General features: G+C 42.8%; 1 protein-coding gene across 1 annotated transcript in view; it reads left to right on the top strand.

Moving 5' to 3' along the window:
* The window catches only part of LOC126471592 (uncharacterized), a 75202-nt gene extending 54310 nt beyond the window's left edge, over nucleotides 1–20892 (top strand). Inside the window, exon 3 of the mRNA XM_050099827.1 lies at nucleotides 20554–20892. Within this exon, the coding sequence (XP_049955784.1) occupies nucleotides 20554–20649 (96 nt within the window). The 3' untranslated portion in view covers nucleotides 20650–20892. The remainder of the gene's footprint in view (nucleotides 1–20553) is intronic.
* Nucleotides 20893–21700: the final 808 nt, after the last annotated feature.

Genomic DNA, 21700 nt, shown 5'->3' with positions numbered 1-21700 from the left:
ACCGTTGTTGTCTGTGTTGGCAGATCAGTTAAGAGTCTGCTTTCCCCATCCAGCATCTCACGCAGACTTCGGACAACTTCTTGTGAGGAATGGCATGAAATTCCACTGACACCAACTTAGTAGTTATACGAATCGTTCTCCAGAGAGGTTAAGACTATTGTGAATGCCGAATAGGGTACTAGACAATTTTAATGAGCGTATATCTTTTTTGTGTAACCCGTCTATACAGATAACGCACAGACATTAAAAGTAATTGAATCACTTATGTTTGATTAGTATGGCAAAGAAATATCCCTCAGGTTTGAGGGCAACTGTGTGGAACTAACGAACACGACTAGAGAATGTTGCGTAATTCGTGGATGTAGTGTTCAATTTACTTCCGTAAGCCGAGAACAGATATGAAGCCCTACGTGAAGAATGACCTCATCAGACCATGTCACCACAATCCATGTTGTATGTTCTTGGTGCTATTTTCTTCATATTATCACGTTCTTGTCTTTGCTTCTGCCAACCACCTGTCTTCCTTCAGATATCTTTCGTAGGATTGCCACTGTAATAACACATTGTTCGAGATGTTCACTGAGTTCTGAAATCACATGTCTCGCATTATTTCTACCGTTCTTTGTCACAATCCTTGTCACTGTTCGTCACTCCCCTTCACTGTGGTCTAGTTTCCGTCCCCGACTACTGTTCATTGATGGTGTCTTGCGACGAATCGTTTATGTATTCTTCACTTTGAATCCGCTTGCTTTCCATGCATTATTAATTGGTCTCCAAATAATTTCCTTCGTTGTAAGGTAGAGAATATTCTGTTTTACTTCACCTATATCTTGCCAGTTGGATGTTTGCTTGGTAATTACATGTTTATTGGAAGTATCTCTTTTTGCGTTATCTAAGTTAATGTGGAACAAACGTAGCTTGGAGATTTTCTCTAGCACATTAAACAAATGCCAGTCCACTTCTGTGCCAAATCTATAACCATCTAGGTGTATGACAACAGAGAACCACGTAGCAGACACAAATTCAAGACGTGGTAGTCCCTGTCTATAGATTATGTTACAGTTAATCTCTGATTGAGAGAGAAAGACAGGCTGGCAAGCTTGCAGTTCAAAAGGTGCGGACATTTTATTTCAGAAACGCAACAGTTGAGAATTTGGGGCCTCTGTAGAAACGGGACGAATGTAAAAGTAAAAGAAGGAGAAGTGGTTATCACTGGTTTTCTCGCTAGCTGTAGACATCTCTGCCTCTTGCAAAACCGAAACCTGAGCTATGTGCGTCGCTCATTACTGCAGCTTCATTAACGGTGAAGACGTATTAGCAACATCATACCAGTCCTCGTAAAATCAATACCCTATTGTCTCCAGCAAACCTCTAGACTGCCTCCAACAGGTACGAAGTTACATTGTAGCTGCTGTGGCGAGAGCGTCATTATCCGTTATATTAGCTGATACATGGCTGCGTAACCAAAACTGGAACTGAGCAATGTGACCCAATGTTTACGAAGTGTTAAGCAAGAGTGGTCATGCTGATTCGAGTTTTCGTAGTTTACTTAAAAACCGTTTCTGACGCATGCTAGGAAGGTTTCTTCAAGGACACGGTCGATTCTTTCCTACCCTTCTGGAATCAGCGTCCCATTAGAGACTATATCACACTTCATCTTTGTCGCTTAAAAATAACATTGCCGGATGATTACCACTTTTCTTCTAAGAACTCTAAAATTTTGTTAGTAAAGGGCATGACTCTTTTAATATATTAGAGCCAAGAGCTTCGTGACGAGATGGAGCTTGATGTCATCTGATTTAACTCTAACTGATATGATAATTTATCGCCTGTCTAAAGTATTCTCTGAATTTTATACAATTTCTTTACGTGTGCAGTCATCTGTAGTTTCAGTGTCAAAATAAAGAAAGCCTGTGTATTGACTGAACATTACAATATAATACTGAGTCTTTCTTTATCATACGGGAGTGTGTCATCACATTTATGAAATTCAGTCGTAGGAACTCAGCGGATCTCTGAAGTTAGTAGTCCACAGTATATTAACGTGCTTCGATATTAACTATATTCTTCAAATTAGCGCCTAAAGGTAACGTTCAGGCGGTGCAAGTGCAGAACACTAAAATAATATCAATGAATTTCGATGCACTAAAAGCATGTTTGTAACATTTTGGGGTAGAGTTTTCCTTTCTTATGCGAGTCATGCTTTGAAAGAACCACTACTTCATTCAAAGGTTAGGTGTTGGAGGTCAATGTAGTAAGCATGCTGTTTTACTGGCTGCTACTATCAGCCTTTGTAACCATAAGTCCTCACAAGGCAAGGTGGCCTCGCTCTAGTCCTCCTACCTACGTAAATTCTTTGGTGGTACACCTGTGCCCGTGATACATGTAAAAAACTTCGTGCTACAAAACATTCCCCCGAGATTATCTTAAGTCTGTGTCTTGTATCTCCAACATCGATCTTCACACTCATAAGGCTTGATACATGTCCACATCATACTCAACGCTCCGATACGAATATCATTGCTATGCCCACGACTTCTCCTCGATAGTAAGGAAAACACCCCAGACAAACCACAGTCTTCTTCTTGCGTGTGCTTGAGTTTGATCTACAAATGAAAACAGTCGCTGTGCCATTTAGTAATACGCTCAAGCTAGCGTAGGCTCTTAATATGCAAGACTTTCATATTTTAGTATAACCTGTAGTCTATAAGTAAAATCTTGCAGAGATATTTGTATGTGTAATTTTATTTGTTAGAGGTGCATTTGAAGTACAACCTGTAAATGAGATTTTCTGAAAAATCAGTCAGTTTCATCGTAACATACAGCAATTCCATAACCTCGATGCGCTTGTCCTTTGATTAGATGGGATGGTTTATTTTCGTTTTCCTTAAGCGCACCTTTCCTTTCCGGCACAGTGTCCTTGAAGTTAATGTGGAAAACCGATTAACCTCCCGCTCTCATTTCTTGCCTGAGCATTTTTCTCTGCAGTCAGCGCAAGAAATTTCTCCTGCGAAAGTACTGCCTTCCCCTTTCTTATCAGTATAGAATTAGACCGTACGCAAAATCAGCCGGCACGCTTTAGACACTTACTCCCGAGAGAAAGGTCTTAAGATCTGTTTGAACATTTTTGTGACTAATCGCAATTGCATGCCAAGTGCGCCGCAAAACTGGAGAGATTCCTACTGAAAGTTGTGTACGTGCTTGACGCACAGCGGAAAAAGAAGAAAGCTGCATCTCTCTGTTTTAATAAAATGGTCGCGAGAAAGGAGTTAATGCAAAAAGGCGTCGACGCTATAAAATTAGACGGTTTGTCTTATGATATTATGCTCACTGAGTGAATCCGAAATTTTAAGATAAAGTTATAAAGCAGCAAATTTCTTAGACACTAAGAGCGTAGTTCTGCTGCCCAGATGTCTAGGTATCAGTTAGCGTTTACAATTTGTATATCTCCTTATCTTACATTCTTATTCGCGTATTGCTGTTTCAGCCTTCACATCACAAAAGCCTTGATACTTCTAGGTGGACGCCATTGACTCCCCCTGTCAGGAAGTACTCACTCATATATGGTTTTCAGTCGTCTACTTCTGTTCGTCATTTGTAGGTGTCCCTGCCGAAATAGACGTTTCGCTTTAATTACCTATTTTATTGTCATCTCAACATCCACATACCTACGTACAGGGTCATTTCGCATATGATCCATGCTAGATTTCCTTCAGCGCTGCCTCCAGGAGTGTATTTCCAATGCTGGCTGATTTTGCGTACGGTCTAATTCTATACTGATAAGAAAGGGGAAGGCAGTACTTGCCCAACTCTCTGGTCTATGCCACGTAAGAGCAAATAGCTCAACAATTTTATTGTAAGTTCATTGTTACCATTGTATCCTACAGTGCACACTTTATTTGACATATTGTAAATAATTGTCATGAATTTGTTGTGTACCTAATTTGGTCTTCAAAATATATGAATGTCCACTTAAGCAATATCAGTAAGGGTCTTAGGCATTTCAGAGATGACCAAGTATGCAGGAGGATTGTATTAACACATCAGCTGAACTTCATCCGAACAGGTCTTGGATACCGACCGAACGCCGTGTCATCCTCACATTATAGACGTCACTGGGTGCGGATATGGAGGTACATGTGGTCAGCACACTGCTCTCCCAGCCGTTGTCAGTTTTTGTGATCGGAACCGCTACTTGTCAATCAAATAGCTCCTCAATTGGCTTGACAAGAACAAAGTGCATCCCGCTTGCCAGTAGCGCTCGGCAGCCCGGACGATCACCCATCCAAGTGCTAGCCAAAAAAAAAGGCTCTGAGCACTATGGGACTTAACTGCTGTGGTCATCAGTCCCCTAGAACTTAGAACTACTTAAACCTAACTAACCTAAGGACATCACGCACATCCATGTCCAAGGCAGGATTCGAACCTGCGAGCGTAGCAGTCGCGCGGTTCCAGACTGTAGCGCCTAGAACCCCTCGGCCACTTCGGCCGGCTGCTAGCCAAACCTGACAACGCTTAACTTCGGTAATCTGACGGGAACAGGTGTTACCACTGCTGCAAGGCCGACGGCACTTTAATAAATAATAATAATATATAAAAAATGAAGGAATATCTCTAGATGATGAACATATGGTCTAAGGGTTATAGTTTGTCGCTATATGTAACCAAAAGTAATCTAATTGGCGTTGTCATCAAACGGAATGCAATTCTCGTAAACGGATGAAAAGGCCCCACCTTGTGTGATTAAGCGCATGACACGCACATGTACTAGATAGAGTCAACGACTCCCACATTGGATATAGTTAATGTGATTCTAACTGCAATACCCTTTGAAAAAGAAAGTTTTGAAACTGTGGAAACCATGGTCAAGGTTTAATAATCTTGTATCTTGCAACTAGTTGGCTGTTATTTCCAATCCATTGAAGCTCTTGTGTAACTACATCGTCACCGGTAAAGTAATTAAAACATACACACCAGTCAAACATTATGGGTTACCCATCAGGAAGGAATTCAGAGGGAATGACCACATATTTCTTTCCGAGGAGAAGCGACATACTAGACTGAGCTTCGTTGTGAGAATACTGAGGAAATGTAACTCATCCATGAAGGAAGTGGCTAAGAAACACATCGCTTAACACTTCTGAATACTGTTCCTCATTTTGAAGTTGTCTCTGAATTGTATTTATTGGAAAAAAATAGAGAAAATTCGGAGAAGAGCAATGGGATAAGTACCTGTATTACCTACGGAAGGAAGGAAAGTTCAAAGATTAGTTTTTAACGTCCCGCGGACGACGAAGACATTACCGAAGGGCCACAAGCACTCATCGGGCAAGAACAGGTCTGGACTGCAGAAAATCTAACTCAAAACGACCAGACTGGGATTAAATCCCCGATCCTTTCCAATGCGAGTCCAGTGTGTTAGCCAATGTTTCATATCACTCGGTTACAAGTGAGTCGTAGGCAGAAGAAAAAAAAGAAGAAAGAATAACTGAGGTAATACGTGGTGGATAAATGGGCAATGTTAGAGACTGATCAAAGAAACAGCCCCAGTCACTGCAAAGTATCATTAAATTACATTTCTCTATCAGTAATGAGTAAGAACTAAACAAAAATAATATTTCTTGTCCTGCGGTAGCATTCCGCTTATTCTGTCTGCATTTTCGACACCACACATTTCACCTACAGATGTATGTGAACGCTTTAGTGTCACAATGAACTTGATGTCACCCTGTGAACAAAGGGAAACTCACGGAGCAGCAACTCACGCTTTGGTAGACATCTCCTGGGAAATATGAATTACAAATTACTACTGAGACAGTGAAAGCTGCATAGTACATACTTCCTGAGATAAATTCTCGTTATGATGTGAGCAACAACGACATCAAGTGGAAGAGCTGCCCTCATATTCACATTCACACTGCGAAGGCCCATCGCCCTCGTCCCCCTCTCCTCCTCCTTCCCACGCACCGTCCTGGTCGAGATGTCTTACCGTCGGCTTACATAACGTTGAACCACTTTCTCTTTCAGTGCGTTTCAAAATAGTTCAAATGGCTCTGAACACTATGGAACTGAACATCTGAGGTCATCAGTCTCCTAGACTTAGCACCATTTAAACCTAACTAACCTAAGAACATCACACACATCCATGCCCGAGGCAGGATTCGAACCTGCGACCGTAGCAGCAACGCGGTTCCGGACTGAAGCGCCTAGAACAGCTCGGCCACAACGGCCGGCTCAGTGGGTTTGTTTTGCAGTTTACAAATTGATTCTACCTCTTCGGTTTTTAAGATACACCTCTCATTTTTTAAATATTTTCGTTACACATAAAACTTCTACATTTTCTTACATACCTAATGAGAAAACTTTGAAATATAAAACTTCACATTCCGTGTGTGCTGGTGTAGTGATTAGCATGCTCTACCGCATTCGCAGGGGACAGAGTTCAAACTTCCAGGCATTCAGGTTTATGTTTTCTATACTTTCCTTAAACTGAATAAAACGAATGCCGCGATCGTTCCTTAGAAAAGAACACGGCTGATATCTTTCCAAATATTAATACAATCCGAGGTCGTGCTCCGTCTTAGTGATCTTCTCGCAGTCAACACTTTAAACCTTATACTTCCTTTCTTTCTGAAAGCGCATAGGACAGGGAATAGGCAGCAAACAGATTATCATGATAAAATATTGCATATGTGTCGTCCTTAAACTGATATAGTACAGAAGGATGAATATATCAGTACATACCATATGGTACTGGTTACCTGACTAACTATATAAACGTAGATCCCATTGTTCGGACTACCTTCAGACTCTGAGTAGCATTTTGTGGAGAGGATATGTGGAAACTGTAAGTTCCAAGCTTTCTGGCGGCTAAACGGCGTGCCGTTGTTACATTTCAGTTATGGCAGGAAGTTTCCTCCTTATTATTTGCTTAACGTAGGAGTTACGTCGAACAGATGACTCAGACTTACATTTTTAAGCAACTGTTAAAATTAAGACCAATAATCTATACCATGGCTAATAATAAGTTCTTGTTCGAACTTGATGTCTCACTTGCATGATATTATGTACGCTTTTCATAATTAATCAAGTAGCAACCGTTTTTTCCCCTCAGCATAGCATGTGAAGTGGTGAATCAAAGTCGTGTGGATGACTTTCATAAGTTCTTGCGCAGTTTTATTTATTTAATTCTTGTAAAAAGCGCTGCTTGCAGTATCCACACAGATTGCACTTATATAATGACAGAAAAAAGGAAAACTGCAATTATAAATTATAGATTTACAAGAGTACGGACTGTTTCACCCGATTGAACAAAACTATTTCCTCTGCATGAATGACCATCGAAATTTGGGATCAATTTTAAATTAAGCATCCGACTACGAAGTTCTTATTTTTAAAATAACCATTCAGTTTCAGAAGGAAATATCTGTACATAAATCGCTGGAAACGTTTTACAATTGCGTTCAGTATCAAAGTTAACCTTTCCCAAATGTCCAGACTTTCGTCACCAGACGCGCGACAAACGTCCTGACGACAATCAAACCAGTCCCATTCTTATGCGAGCATTTCTGAAGTCACTGCATTCACTGGTGCAACTAAGCGGTGTCAGGGTCTACACAAAGTTGTTGGAAGGGGAAACAATAAAAATCACATACTGTGGGACCATGTAAGCTTGGAAGACAATGGCGCAAAGCGAGATCCGCATGCCCCGGTCGGCCGATCCATAGTTATGGCAGCTCCGTGTTACGTGCAGGTGCCAGTGCATTGCTTCTATGTCCTGTTGAAAAATCAAGTTTTCAACATGTTCTCGCACATTGGGCAGTAAATGAGCGAGCGAACAAGCTGCAGCCGAAGACCCCTACCGGCAGCCGCCTAAACTATCAGTTTACAACTGGCCCCAAGGTAAACTTTTAGTTTCGACTCATAAGTTAAAAGCCATTCTAAGTCTCTATCTTTATTCATGTAACGATATAGTTTTGTGAAACCGGATAAATTTGTATTTAAACACCCTGTACATAAAAAACAACAAGAATTACATTAAGGAAAAGCTGTTCGCAGCAGTAATATAATTAACATTTAAAAGCTCAGTATTACACTGGTGTCCAAAATTAAGGCAACAAACGGAAATTTTGCAAGATTGCGTTTATTTTGCCACAAAACAGTATAAATAGATGATAGTAAAGTAGAAACAATATAAACAACACAGAACGAAACAACTGTAGTATGCGTAGCGGTAGACAAAAATGTTCTTCGTTTTTTTCCAACTTAACGGATTCACACACATATTATGACAACTGGTTAATGCGTTCAGTATGGGGTGTGACCATCTCTGGCAGCAATACGGGCCTGACAAACGACGGGGCATGCTATGAATGATGCAATCTCATTCTGAGGCAATAACGCCAATTTTGCCTGCAGTGCTGCTCGCAAGTCTTGGAGAGTGGTTGTTGGCTGCTGACGTGATGCAACCCGTCTCGCTAGTGGAACCGGCGTGCTCCATTGGATTCAAATCTGGAAAGCGAGCAGGACATGCCATGCGTGCAACATCTTCCGTTTCCAAGAAAACATCAACCACGCCTGCTCTATGAGGTCGAGCATTATCGTCCATAAAAAAAAAACAATAGTTCAAATGGTTCTAAGCAGTATGGGACTTAACATCTGAGGTCATCAGGCCCCTAGACTTAGTACTACTAAAACCTAACTAACCTAAGGACATCACACACATCCATGCCCGAGGCAGGATTTGAACCTGCGACCGCAGCAGGCACGCAGTTCCGGACTAAAGCGCCTAGAAGCGCTCGGCCACAGCGGCCGGCTATCGTCCATCAGCACTTTGCAAAAACCGCACATGAGATCCCAAGACCTCGTTACGACACCAGAGATCACTTAAACCTTGCCGATTTAACCGTACAGTTTCATGAAGAGGTGTTAGAGTGGTCAATATAATCCCTGCGCACACCATTAGGGATCATCCTCGATATCAGTCTCTTTCCACAATGTTTCGGTCCCGACATTGTGTTCCATGTTCCCTCCAGATGTGAATACCTAGAGAATCAGTCTCCACACCAAATCGGGACTCATCTGTGAAAGAAACACTGACCCACTGTTCTACCATCCAGGTGTCATTTTGACGGCTCCAATCTAGACGTTCCCTACTGTGAAGACGCGTCAGAACTACACATACAGCAGGTCTCCGACAGTAAAGTCCACTCTGCCGAAGCCTTCTGTATACCGTTTGCCTCGCTACCACACGTACATTGGATGCTGCGAGGCCAGATGCCAGTTGCCGTGCAGTACTAAGACGGTACCGTCGTTCCCTTACAGCCGAATAACGGTTCTCTCTTTCTGATGTTACACGTGGTCGGCCCGCCCTGGTCTTCGGGATACAGTTTCGATCTCTATAAACTGTCGCGACATCCGAAAAACAAGCCACAGGACCACATTAGTTTCCGACTGTCTTGCTTCCATTCTTCCCATGGCCCTCCACCGCAGACAGCCTGGTAGGAGTCTTAAATGTGCCATACTGCACCATCTGTGACCGTGTGCACAGCGATTGTGGATGTGAGACTACCCGGCAAACACTACCCCGTTTGACAGATGCCCCGACGTCATTGTTGGTGTGGTTGTCCGTTGGGCAGAATGCCATCTTTCGTACAGAACACGATAGTATGGACATTTGTCGACACTTTATATGATTATATCGTGAATTAGACACAGGACGGGGAAACAGTGGTTTTTTGTTTTAATTTTGGACAGCAGTGTACTGCATCTCTGAAGTTTAATTAATTATATCAGCTCAGAAATTTGCAGGGAAACGTTTCGCGGTCGCACCGAGCCAGAAGAAAATGCCAGAAAGCCGTCTGCGATGGTTTAGACATATCCTGCGTGCAGAGGACGATACCACTGCACTTACATGATTGGTTGGAAACACTGCAACATCCAACCTATAGCCCGGATCTTTCATTGTGTAATTTTTATATCTTTGATAACCTGAAGAAAGATATGCGTAGATGTCGGTGTCAGTCGGACGAGGAAGTGCAAGAGTGAGTGCGATTGTGGAGCCTCATCGGCCGACCGCCTTCTATGAGACAGTAATTGATCGTATCGTCTCCCAGAGGGAAAAATGCGTGTGGTAATTACCCTTGAACGGAACCATTCCAGGATCCCGTTATGGCGGGTGTTCGTTTTTCATTTGACTGGCCCTTATAGTTAGTGTTGGTCTTGATTTTGCACAGGGAACGTCCGATAACATGTAGGTGCTCTTTCAGTGCCCCTCGCTTGCGAAATATATTGTATTCTTTGTCTTGTTATTTTAATGATGCGGAGTAAGGGTGCTACTCGTCGCTAGCTCGTAGCCCATTTGTTCCAAACCGAATGGGGTGGAGAGCACACTGGGCTCGCATTCGGAAGGAAGTCGGTTCAAATCCCCGTCCAGTCCTACACATTTAGGTTTTCCGTGGTTCCACCAAATCGCTCCATGCAAATGCATGGATGTTTCCTTCGAAAAGGTCATGGTCGATTTCTTACCCCTTCCTTTCGTGATCAGAGCTTATGTTCCGTCTCTAACGACCACGCTGTCGACGGGACGTTAAACTACACTTATCATTCCTTCGTTCTCATTCGCTTGAAAGCACCAAGAGTCTCCGTCCGACGGAGGGTTCGCCATCGACAATGACATAGACCCTCTCTATATAATGTAAATTGAGGGTAGAAGGGGGATTAAAAGAAAGGAAAGGAATTACTGGTGTCAGCTGCACCAGGACATTAGGTGGAATCAGCGGCAACAGCGAAAACATGTAGTGGACTGGGAGTCGAACCCAGGATCTCTTGCTTATCAAGCAGGTGCATTAAGTACGGCGCCCACTCCGCAGACTATCTCGCCACGCTTCACGGCCAACCTACACTCCCACCGAGTGCAACCTATCCGCAGCCCCTGTCCACTTCGTCCATGCTTACGACTCTGAGATTCCCGTAGGAGGTTGGCCGTACTTGCGCATCCGCAGTGAAGAAGGCATATCTATTGCCCATCTAGGCGAATCAGTTATATGAATGCGTGTTGTCTGTTATTTTGGACATGACCGGAAGAACAGACACCACACACTCACATACTCTCTATATAAGACACTGCAGAGCTATTTATGATTTAATCCAGATATTGGACGGCCGGTGTGGCCGAGCGGTTCTAGACGCTTCAGTCTGGAACTGCGCAACCGCTACGGTCGCAGGTTCGAATCCTGCCTCGGGCATGGATGTGTGGGATGCCTTTAGGTTAGTTAGCTTTAAGTAGTTCTAAGTTCTAGGAGACTGATGACCTCTGATGTTAAGTCCCATAGTGCTCAGAGCCATTTGAACCAATCCAGAAATTTGGCACAGAGTTTAGAGATCAAGAACTAAGGGATGAAATCTTAAACCCGTTATGACCAAATAGAAGTCTACTTCCTACCTCAGGGTTGACGGTTACTGAAGTACAGTGCATTAGCGACCTTGACTACAAAGGTGTGTGATATTCGACACGAGTCATTTCGTTCACTCACAGAGACGCTGAAAAGTAAACTCAGTATTGCAGACACGTGCCAATCATTTGCTGAAGAGTGGGGGGAGTGAAGGCTGTGCTGCTGTTAAGAAACAGCGTGCCCCCTGTACCTGTTAAATGACAACGTAACTGTGATAACACTTACTGTCTACAGAAGAGCATATGCAAAGTCATTTTCACATAGCGATTACAACCGTGAGCCGCTTTCAGCTGGCCGACATTCGCCAAAGCATAGTTCGCTGATAACATGTGATTGCCTACTAAAGTTATATACGAATCACTATTCATCCGTATGTGGGAATTACGTAGTCGAGAGGATGCCTTTCTGCCACGTGATTGCAAGCTACAATAGCAGCTGTATTTACAGAGAAAGGTCGGAGTGTCAGAAACACTATGTGGCTCAAGTCACTGAAATTTGTTTCTGTGTTTCTGTGAAGGACAATTCGTTGAGCAGGATTAAAAATTGTCTGGCTCCTAAAACGACAGATTTCTAAAAAATTCGAGCTTCTTTTTTAAGTCTTAGGAATAAAAACCTGAACGTATTGCTTCAAGAGGTCAATTGTCTACGTCCGAGAAAGAATGAGACACATATATAATTAAGGAACTATACAGCATTGTTATTAGTGACATGTGTCTGCGATAAACCGAGATATCAGGAAAGTAACAGCCGCTCCTTTTTGTAGGTTTGAAAGGAAAGTCTACTCCTACCGTAATTACGAATTACAAATCTCGCAGTAAGTTATTTTCATTTATTTATTTTATTGTCTGTTCAATTAGACCACGGCACCAACGAGACGAGGTCATGAACCACATCTAAACCTTACTTTTAAGAAATGGAAACATTAAAACGTTGAACTGTTATACAAGATGGATCACCTAAAACTTACACCGCAAATACTGCGGAAATTGAAAGTACTACTTATGTGCGGTTTTCACAGAATAGAGTGGTAGTCACGAGCTCGTATTGTTAGTCAATCACAAGATTGTAATAATACTTCTTAAAGTGTATTTTTGTGCAAACATACACGTTTTTAAACAGAAGAATGCTTACTGACATTAACAAACTAAAAGTAGGGTAAATTAGAATGTCAATGGTGTTTATTGTAGTCTTTTGGTGTCAGTCGTTTGCGAGATATCTTATTTTGAAAAGCCCTCACACCGACACTTATTCAGTGCCTGTGATAGCACACGCTAAAGAACAACACAAGTTATGTGGATTCTGACCAGTAACGAGACACCTGACCATCACAGGTTGTGTTCAAAATGACCACCGTCAGCGGCAATACACGCTTCCAGTCTGGTATGGAACGACTGCTGCACCCGCGCTAGCCTTTCAGCAGAGATATCCGAGCAGGCTGCAGTAGAGTGTCGTTGCATATCATCGGGTGCAGTTGGTATGTTGTTGTACACAGCATCTTTCAGATTTCCCCGCAGAAAAAAGTCTAAAGCGTCAAATTTGGATAACGAGCCCACCAAGGTACAGGGCATAAGTTTCATAAGCAAGCAGAGATACTGTGATGCGAGTATAAGAATCTGCAGCTCGTTGCATAGTTTTCAATGAGATTCTGGAATGGACACCTCATTTAGTCCTCGTTGTTATATCGTACATATCAAATGACATCAAAGTATAAAAGTATGCGAAATAAACCATTTTCATCGTATAACTGATACTTACTGTGAACGACATTCCAATTGTAAAAGTGGTCGCATTCAGATTTTCCGGGAAGTTGTGGATATGTGCCATCCACTAGAGTTTCCCGTCTGCCCACAGTCCTTATCCTCTCAGGGATGGGTTTCTGCAGCTGATCGCCATTTGGCAGAATCACCCTATATATTTGATTACATCATCTGAGCTTGGAAGGCCGATTGTCATAAGAGGCCATTTTCCTTAACGTAGTGGTCCCATCGTTCGTAGTTGACTGAGGATGTCAATGGCTTGCCATTCTGTATTCCATTATTTGCTAGAAGAAAATACAGTATCTGAAATACACTTTTGGGAACTTTCGAAGTTTAAAGCGAGAAAACGAGAAAAGTCTAGACAAATATACGTCTGAAAATCATTCGTTTTTCAGTTTTTATTGAAAGAACATTCTACAAAGGTCTGAAGAAAGAAATTCATAGCTATGTGTTCCTATCAAGATCCTTCGTGAAGTGGTAACAAATAGGAGCATTCCTTCTATTGAAGCATTCAAGAAACTATGTAATAACAGAGTGTTTAAAATCGTTGAGGCTTTCGTGGCCACTTACAGACAAATTATCTGTTGCTTCTGTCTTGGGTTCTTCGGTCGACGTTTGTTGAAGATTTTTCTGGTGTTCAGCAGTGGAGGGTGAAACTTTGACAATGCCAGCCACTTGTGCTCTCGAAAAATCACAAAAGTCATCAAACAACCTTCGGTCGAAGAAATAGAGGCAAAAGCGAACAGGCAGTTTGTCAGCGTGTTTAAAACCGCTCTCTTTCGGAATGGATGATGAAAATATGTGCACTAACATAAAGATCAGTACCGTATGGTCTATTAGTGGAACATTTAACTCTTGACGGAGGAACTCCTTGGAAGATTGACTTTATAATCGAATCTGATGTGGCAAGAATATTGATAAACATTTATCCAACTTTCACAGCATTTCTTTTTCGGTATAAAACTAATAAATTCATACGTAATTAATACAAGTTATGAAATGTGTAATATGTAGAATACAACCTGATAAACAAAAAATTTACATGGTATGTAGTTAATAATAATAGGTATGGTAGATACAGGGGGTGAGCAGAAATATGGAAATACAAAAAACAAAACACATTACCATGCCTAATACGGTGTAGGAAGACCGCTGGCATTCAAAACAGCTTCCAGTTGTATGGGAATCTATGATACAGGTCTTATATGGTTTTCAACGGAATTTCATGCCATTCTTCCTCTAAAATCTACATCTACATCCATACTCCGCAAGCCACCTGACGGTGTGTGGCGGAGGGTATTTTGAGTACATCTATCAGTTCTCCCTTCTATTCCAGTCTCGTATTGTTCGTGGAAAGAAAGATTGTCGGTATGCCTCTGTGTGGGCTCTAATCTCTATGATTTTATCCTCATGATCTCCCTTCGCGAGATATACATAGGAGGGAGCAATATATTGCTTGACACCTCGGTGAAGGTATGTTCTCGAAACTTTAACAAAAGCCCGTACCGAGCTACTGAGCGTCTCTCCTGCAGAGTCTTCCACTGGAGTTTATCTATCATCTCCGTAACGCATTCGCGATTACTAAATGATCCTATAACGAAACGCGCTGCTCTCCGTTGGATCTTCTCTATCTCTTCCATCAACCCTATCTGGTACGGATCGCACACTGGTGAGCAATAGTCAAGCAATGGGCGAACAAGTGTACTGTAACCTACTTCCTTTGTTTTCGGATTGCATTTCCTTAGGATTCTTCCAATGAATCTGTCTGGCATCTGCTTTACCGACGATCAACTTTATATGATCATTCCATTTTAAATAACTCCTAATGCCTACTCCCAGATAATTTACGGAATTAACTGCTTCCAATTGCTGACCTGCTATATTGTAGCTAAATGATAAGGGATCTTTCTTTCTATGTATTCCAGCACATTACACTTGTCTATATTGAGATTCAATTGCCATTCCCTGCACCATGCGTCAATTCGTTGCAGATCCTCCTCCATTTCAGTACAATTTTCCATTGTTACAACCTCTCGATATACTACAGCATCATCCGCAAAAAGCCTCAGTGAACTTCTGATGTTATCCACAAGGTCATTTATGTTTATATTATGAATAGCAACAATGGTCCTACGACACTCCCCTGCGGCACACCAGAAATCACTCTTACTTTGGAAGAATTCTCTCCATTGAGAATGACATGCTGCGTTCTGTTATCTAGGAACTCTTCAATCCAATCACACAATTGGTCTGATAGTCCATATGCTCTTACTTTGTTCATTAAACGACTGTGGGGAACTGTATCGAACGCCTTGCGGAAGTCAAGAAACACGGCATCTACATGGGAACCCGTGTCTATGGCCCTCTGAGTCTCGTGGACGAATAGCGCGAGCTGGGTTTTACAAGATCGTCTTTTTCGAAACCCATGCTGATTCCTACAGAGTAGATTTCTAGTCTGCAGAAAAGTCATTATACTCGAACATAATACGTGTTCCAAAATAGTTGCAATTTCAAGTAACCAGACGTAAACTCGGACAGAACTTGGAAATAGTGTGACATAAAACTCATCCAACCAAATTACTTTTTTCTACTGTTCCATAGACCAGGTTTTATTGCTTCGGCACCACGTTTTCCTTTTACTGGCATTTATATCGCGGATGTGTGGTTTTAGAATTCCAGCTCGCCCTGAAATTCCCACCCTATGAAACTCCCTTCGTGCTGTATTAGTGCTGGACAGGGCTCGCGAGTGCGACAGTCAGTTCTGCAGTGGCTTTTGCAGCTGTCGTCCCCTTTATTTTTCATCACAACTCTCTTCAGTGCCCGTCTGTCACACTCACTCAATACTCACTTTCGTCCACGTTTTGACTTAGCAGATGATGTTTCTCCGTTTTCCTGTATGCAGTATAGGTGTTCGATGCGTTGCCTCTTGAAACACCAAACACTTTGGATCCTTTGGTTACGGAAGCACGCACCATACGAGCACCAACAATTTTTCCACATTCGAATTAACTTAGTTCCGACATAATGCACTTACAACTACACAGAACACTGTTCTGAACACGACTGACGGTTGTAGCATATTGAGCCGGCCGAAGTGGCCGTGCGGTTAAAGGCGCTGCAGTCTGGAACCGCAAGACCGCTACGGTCGCAGGTTCGAATCCTGCCTCGGGCATGGATGTTTGTGATGTCCTTAGGTTAGTTAGGTTTAACTAGTTCTAAGTTCTAGGGGACTAATGACCTCAGCAGTTGAGTCCCATAGTGCTCAGAGCCATTTGAACCATTTTTTGTAGCATATTGAGGGCACTGCGTAGGTGTCGTTCGTGGTGAAATACAACAGCGCCACCTGCAGGCTTGGCTAGTGTCTTCGTTTATGTGCAAACATGCATTTCTCGCGGTGTTTCTATATTTTTGTCCAACCACTATATAAACGCGCATGTAGTGTTAATAACAACGATGATACTAATAATGACTTTTCTTTAGAATGACATATTGTGACACGTGAAGCTGTTGTATATTTTTTTTAACTGCGCAAGTGATTTCTGTCAGAGTCCACTTTCCAGCACAATTTTTTTTAATAACAGGTGTTACATATACAGGGTGAACCAAGTCAGACAGGACACTCCCCAAATACATCCAGAATCAGTAAATATTTCGAGGTGTGGTTTTCAATAAGTTATAGCGGACAATATGGCGAAACTTTCGCAAGTAATTTTTAACGTCTATAGTCGCCAAATTACGACACTGACTTTATTCTGTGGCATTTGAAACACGCTACTTAGAGAATTTCAGCAACATAGCATGTATCGGAATTGATCAAATAGTATTAAGATGATAACGCCGCAAACGACTGTCCACCATCAGGAGAAGAGGTTCTACAGATGTCTGTCCTATTATACTAAATGTAAACAAACATGTAACTAAGGTCCAAATGGCCCTGAGCACTATGGGACGTAATATCTGAGCTCCTCAGTCCCCTAGAACGTAGAACTACTTAAACCTAACTAACCTAAGGACATCACACATATCCATGCCCGAGGCAGGATTCGAACCTGCGACCGTAGCGGTCGCGCGGTTCCAGACTGAAGCACCTAGAACCGCTCGGCCACTTCGACCGGCAACTAAGGTACGGTTCGTGTGTCTATTATCACGGTAGTCATTTAAGTGCTCAAAATGTTGATCTTGAGCATTGCTACGCGCGATAAGGTGATTCTGGAGAAACAATACTGCACGTTGAATTTCACCTGGAGTTAACGGCAGCACAAGCCCGTGTTAGAAGGCATTTCATTCCTTCGGGTTTTCGTAGGTGCTTTCTAATGGACCTCTTGTTTTATTTTTCGCCATAGATAAAAGTATAGAAGTGCTAAATTTTCTGAGTGTCCAGACCATTTTGGATTTTCTGAACGACCGTTCCGATGCTCTCTAAATGTTCTCTTGAGAGGGTCTGCCATTACATGTGTGGAATGGGAGGGACATCCGTGTGATACCACACTGATCGTTTTATGTCCAGTGGGTTGTCTTCCAACAACTGTGGCAGCGACATATCTTCAGAATTACAGCTGCTCTAATAGTTTGGCGACATTTGCCATAAACTATATCCACTTTTACGACTATTGCATACATTGTGAATGTCTAAAGTTACCTGATTGCTACAACAGCAGAACACAGACTGGTGGGCTTCTAACGCACTGGTAGACACGAGAACCATACCTGAGTTAGGTGTTTGCTTACATTTAGTATGTTAGTGGAACCTCTTCTCATGATGGCGGGACAATGACTTTCGGCGCTGTTATCTTGATACTGTTTGATCAAATCTGATATATATTATGTCGTAGAATTTCTCCTAGAAGTTTCTTTCAAATTCCACTGAAGGGTGATTCAACTGCTCGTACCGATGGATTTTATTCAACCCGCAACGCCTTCAAATACCACATGCAAGATTTGCATATTCTCTCGCTCGCTCTGTGGAAACCATTGTTCCCACAATATAAAAGAACAGGAACTGTTTATAGCAAATTTAATGTACTCAAATTTTATACTGCGATAAGTTCCACTAGAGGCCGTATTTTTCGAATTATTCGAGAAAAACTTACAGATGTGACCCTCAAACGCGTTTTTCTTGATTACTCGAAAACCATGGCTTTCAGCGAAAACGTATTTCAGTATAAAATTTAACGACATTAAATATCCTGCAGAAAGGTCCTGTTCATTTTTCCTGTTGGAATAATAGTTTGCGTGTAGCAGGCAAGAGAATATGAAAATCTCGTGTGTAGTTTTTGAAGACGTTGCGGGTTGCATAAAACCCATCGCTAGGGGGAACTGAACACCCTGTATGGTTCAATTAGAAAAAAAAGCCGGTGCCATAATTCAGCTGCTGTAAACGATAAAAATTATTTGCGAACATTGGGAAATTCGTCATGTTGTCCACCATAACTTGCGAAAGCAGCATCTCGATGCATTTACTCATTCTGGATATACACTACTGGCCATTAAAATTGCTACACCAAGAAGAAATACAGATGATAAATGGGTATTCATTGGACAAATATATTATACTAGAAATGACATGTGATTACATTTTCACACGATTTGGGTGCATAGATCCTGAGTAATCAGTACCCAGAACAACCTCCTCTGGCCGTAATAACGGCCTTGATACACCTGGGCATTGAGTCAAACAGAGCTTGGATGGCGTGTACAGGTACAGCTGCCTATGCAGCTTCAACACGATACCACAGTTCATCAAGAGTAGTGACTGGCGTATTGTGACGAGCCAGTTGCTCGGCCACCATTGACCAGACGTTATCAATTGGTGAGACATCTGGAGAATGTGCTGGCCAGGGTAGCAGTCGAACATTTCCTGTATCCAGAAAGGCCCGTACAGGACCTGCAACATGCGGTCGTGCATTATCCTGCTGAAATGTAGGGATTCGCAGGGATCGAATGAAGGGTAAAAAATGGTTCAAATGGCTCTGAGCACTATGGGACTCAACTTCTGAGGTCATTAGTCCCCTAGAACCTAGAACTAGTTAAGCCTAACTAACCTAAGGACATCATACACATCCATGCCCGAGGCAGGATTCGAACCTGCGACCGTAGCGGTCACGCGGTTCCAGACTGCAGCGCCTAGAACCGCACGGCCACTTAGGCCAGCAATGAAGGGTACAGCCACGGGTTGTAACACATCTGAAATGGAGCGTCCACTGTTCAAAGTGCTGTCAATGCGAACAAGAGGTAACCGAGGCTTGTAATCAATGGCACCCCATACCATCACGCCGGGTGATACGCCAGTATGGCGATGACGCATACACGCTTCCAATGTGTGTTCACCGCGATGTCGCCAAACACGGATGCGACCTACATGATGATATAAACAGAACCTGGGTTCATCCGAAAAAATGACGTTTTGACATTCGTGCACCCAGGTTCGTCGTTGAGTACACCATCGCAGGCGCTCCTGTTTGTGATGCAGCATCAAGGGTAACCGCAGCCATGGTATCCGAGCTGATAGTCCATGCTGCTGCAAACGTCGCCGAACTGTTCGTGCAGATGGTTGTTGTCTTGCAAACGTCCCCATCTGTTGACTCAGGGATCGAGACGTGGCTGCACGATCCGTTACAGCCATGCGGATAAGCTGCCTGTTATCTCGATTGCTAGTGATACGAGGCCGTTGGGATCCAGCACGGCGTTCCGTATTACCCTCCTGAACCCACCGATTCCATATTCTGCTAACAGTCATTGGATCTCGACCAACGCGAGCAGCAATGTCGCGATACGATAAACTGCAATCGCGATAGGCTACAATCCGACCTTTATCAAAGTCGGAAATGTGATGGTACGCATTTCTCCTCCTTACACGAGGCAACACAAAAAGTTTCACCAGGCAACACCGGTCAACTGCTGTTTGTGTATGAGAAATCTGTTGGAAACTTTCCTCATGTCATCACGTTGTAGGTGTCGCCACCGGCGCCAACCTTGTGTGAATGCTCTGAAAAGCTAATCAGTTGCATATCACAACATCTTCTTCCTGTCGGTTAAATTTCGCGTCTGTAGCACGCCATCTTCGTGGTGTAGCAGTTTTAATGGCCAGTAGTGTACTCATATGGAGTGGCCTGTCTTAACTGCCTCACCATGTATTTATCATAAAACAACTGTCAAGACACAATATTTGTAAGATGACTTTTTTTTTTACGAAACAGTAGCTTATTGAGATACGCTTTGGTTGTTGCTCCTCAGATATCGATTCAGTTGTTTAGGGTGCGTTACATTCTGAGTTTTCGCCATAGCTCGCTGATTGACCCTAGTCCAGGTTGTGTAAGAGCAGCGGCCATTTCTTTGTGTTGCAGCTGGTGGAGAGCGAGCGGCCGAGTGCTCGCATGGCGCCCCCGCGCCGCCTGGACTGGATACTGGCCGGCGAGCCGGAGCTGGACTACGCGCAGTGACGCCAGCCGCCGCCGCCGCCGCCGCCCCAGTATTGGCTCACCACTTCCGCCGCGCTCTCTCTTCTTCCTTAACCTTCTCATTATGTTTTGTAATGATATACCCATTGTATTCCCCCTACTCCCTTTACAATCGTGACAGCGATTGACTGCAGAATTGCTTCCTGTAAAATACTTAGCAGTGCTGTATGGTTTATTTATTAAAGCTAAAATGCTAAAATATATTTTTAATCTTCGCAGCACTTACTCTTTGTGTTTGATGAAGTAGTAATACCTTTACCCATGATTCTAGTGGAAGTTTGGAACTAAAAAAAGAAATATCTACTTGAAGAAAACACCGCATCGTCCATGACAGCTACTTTGGTTCCAGAGTAACCGTAAATGAAAGAACTGATGCTCCACCTGTTCACACGTAATATCAAAACACTCGTGAAGAACAACGATGTTTTCTGGATTTTCGAAGAGCTTCCGATTACTGACGCCTTTATATGTGATATCTAGCAAGTTTTCTGTCCTGGTTTGAGTGTCATCCTAAGATCCAGACATAATTTTGAATGCGCCCCCACTGAAGTACTACAGGATAGTTGCTGCCTATGTTATACACTGGCTGACAAAAAAGTGTAGCACGCAGAAGGGGTTGAGAAGATATGTGATGTTACTCCACTGATTACAATCTAGTCAAATTTAAAAAGAATTTGTCAGTATGATACCACTTACCAGTATGACGTTGCACTCCCTTTAGCCTGGATGCTTGCACTGATGCGGTTGGGAAGAGCGCCATGAAGCAGTTGAATCCTCTCTTGGGGCGAGCTGGCTCACAATTGTTGCAAATGATCTTTGATATCCTGGATACTAGCAAGGGACGCAGCTGTCGTCTGAGCTGGTCCCACAAATGTCCTATCAGGGACAGATCAGGAGGTCTTGCTGGGTACATGAACACCTCAACATCACACAGGTAGTTCATAGAGACACGTGCCATATTTGGACGATCCTTGTCTTACTGAAAAATGGCACCACGATACTGTCGCATGAGAGTTAACGCATGAACCGATCT

This window comes from Schistocerca serialis, chromosome 3, assembly GCF_023864345.2.
Source record: "Schistocerca serialis cubense isolate TAMUIC-IGC-003099 chromosome 3, iqSchSeri2.2, whole genome shotgun sequence".
NCBI classification, from domain to species: Eukaryota; Metazoa; Arthropoda; class Insecta; order Orthoptera; family Acrididae; genus Schistocerca; species Schistocerca serialis.
This window is presented reverse-complemented; position numbering and strand designations above follow the sequence as displayed.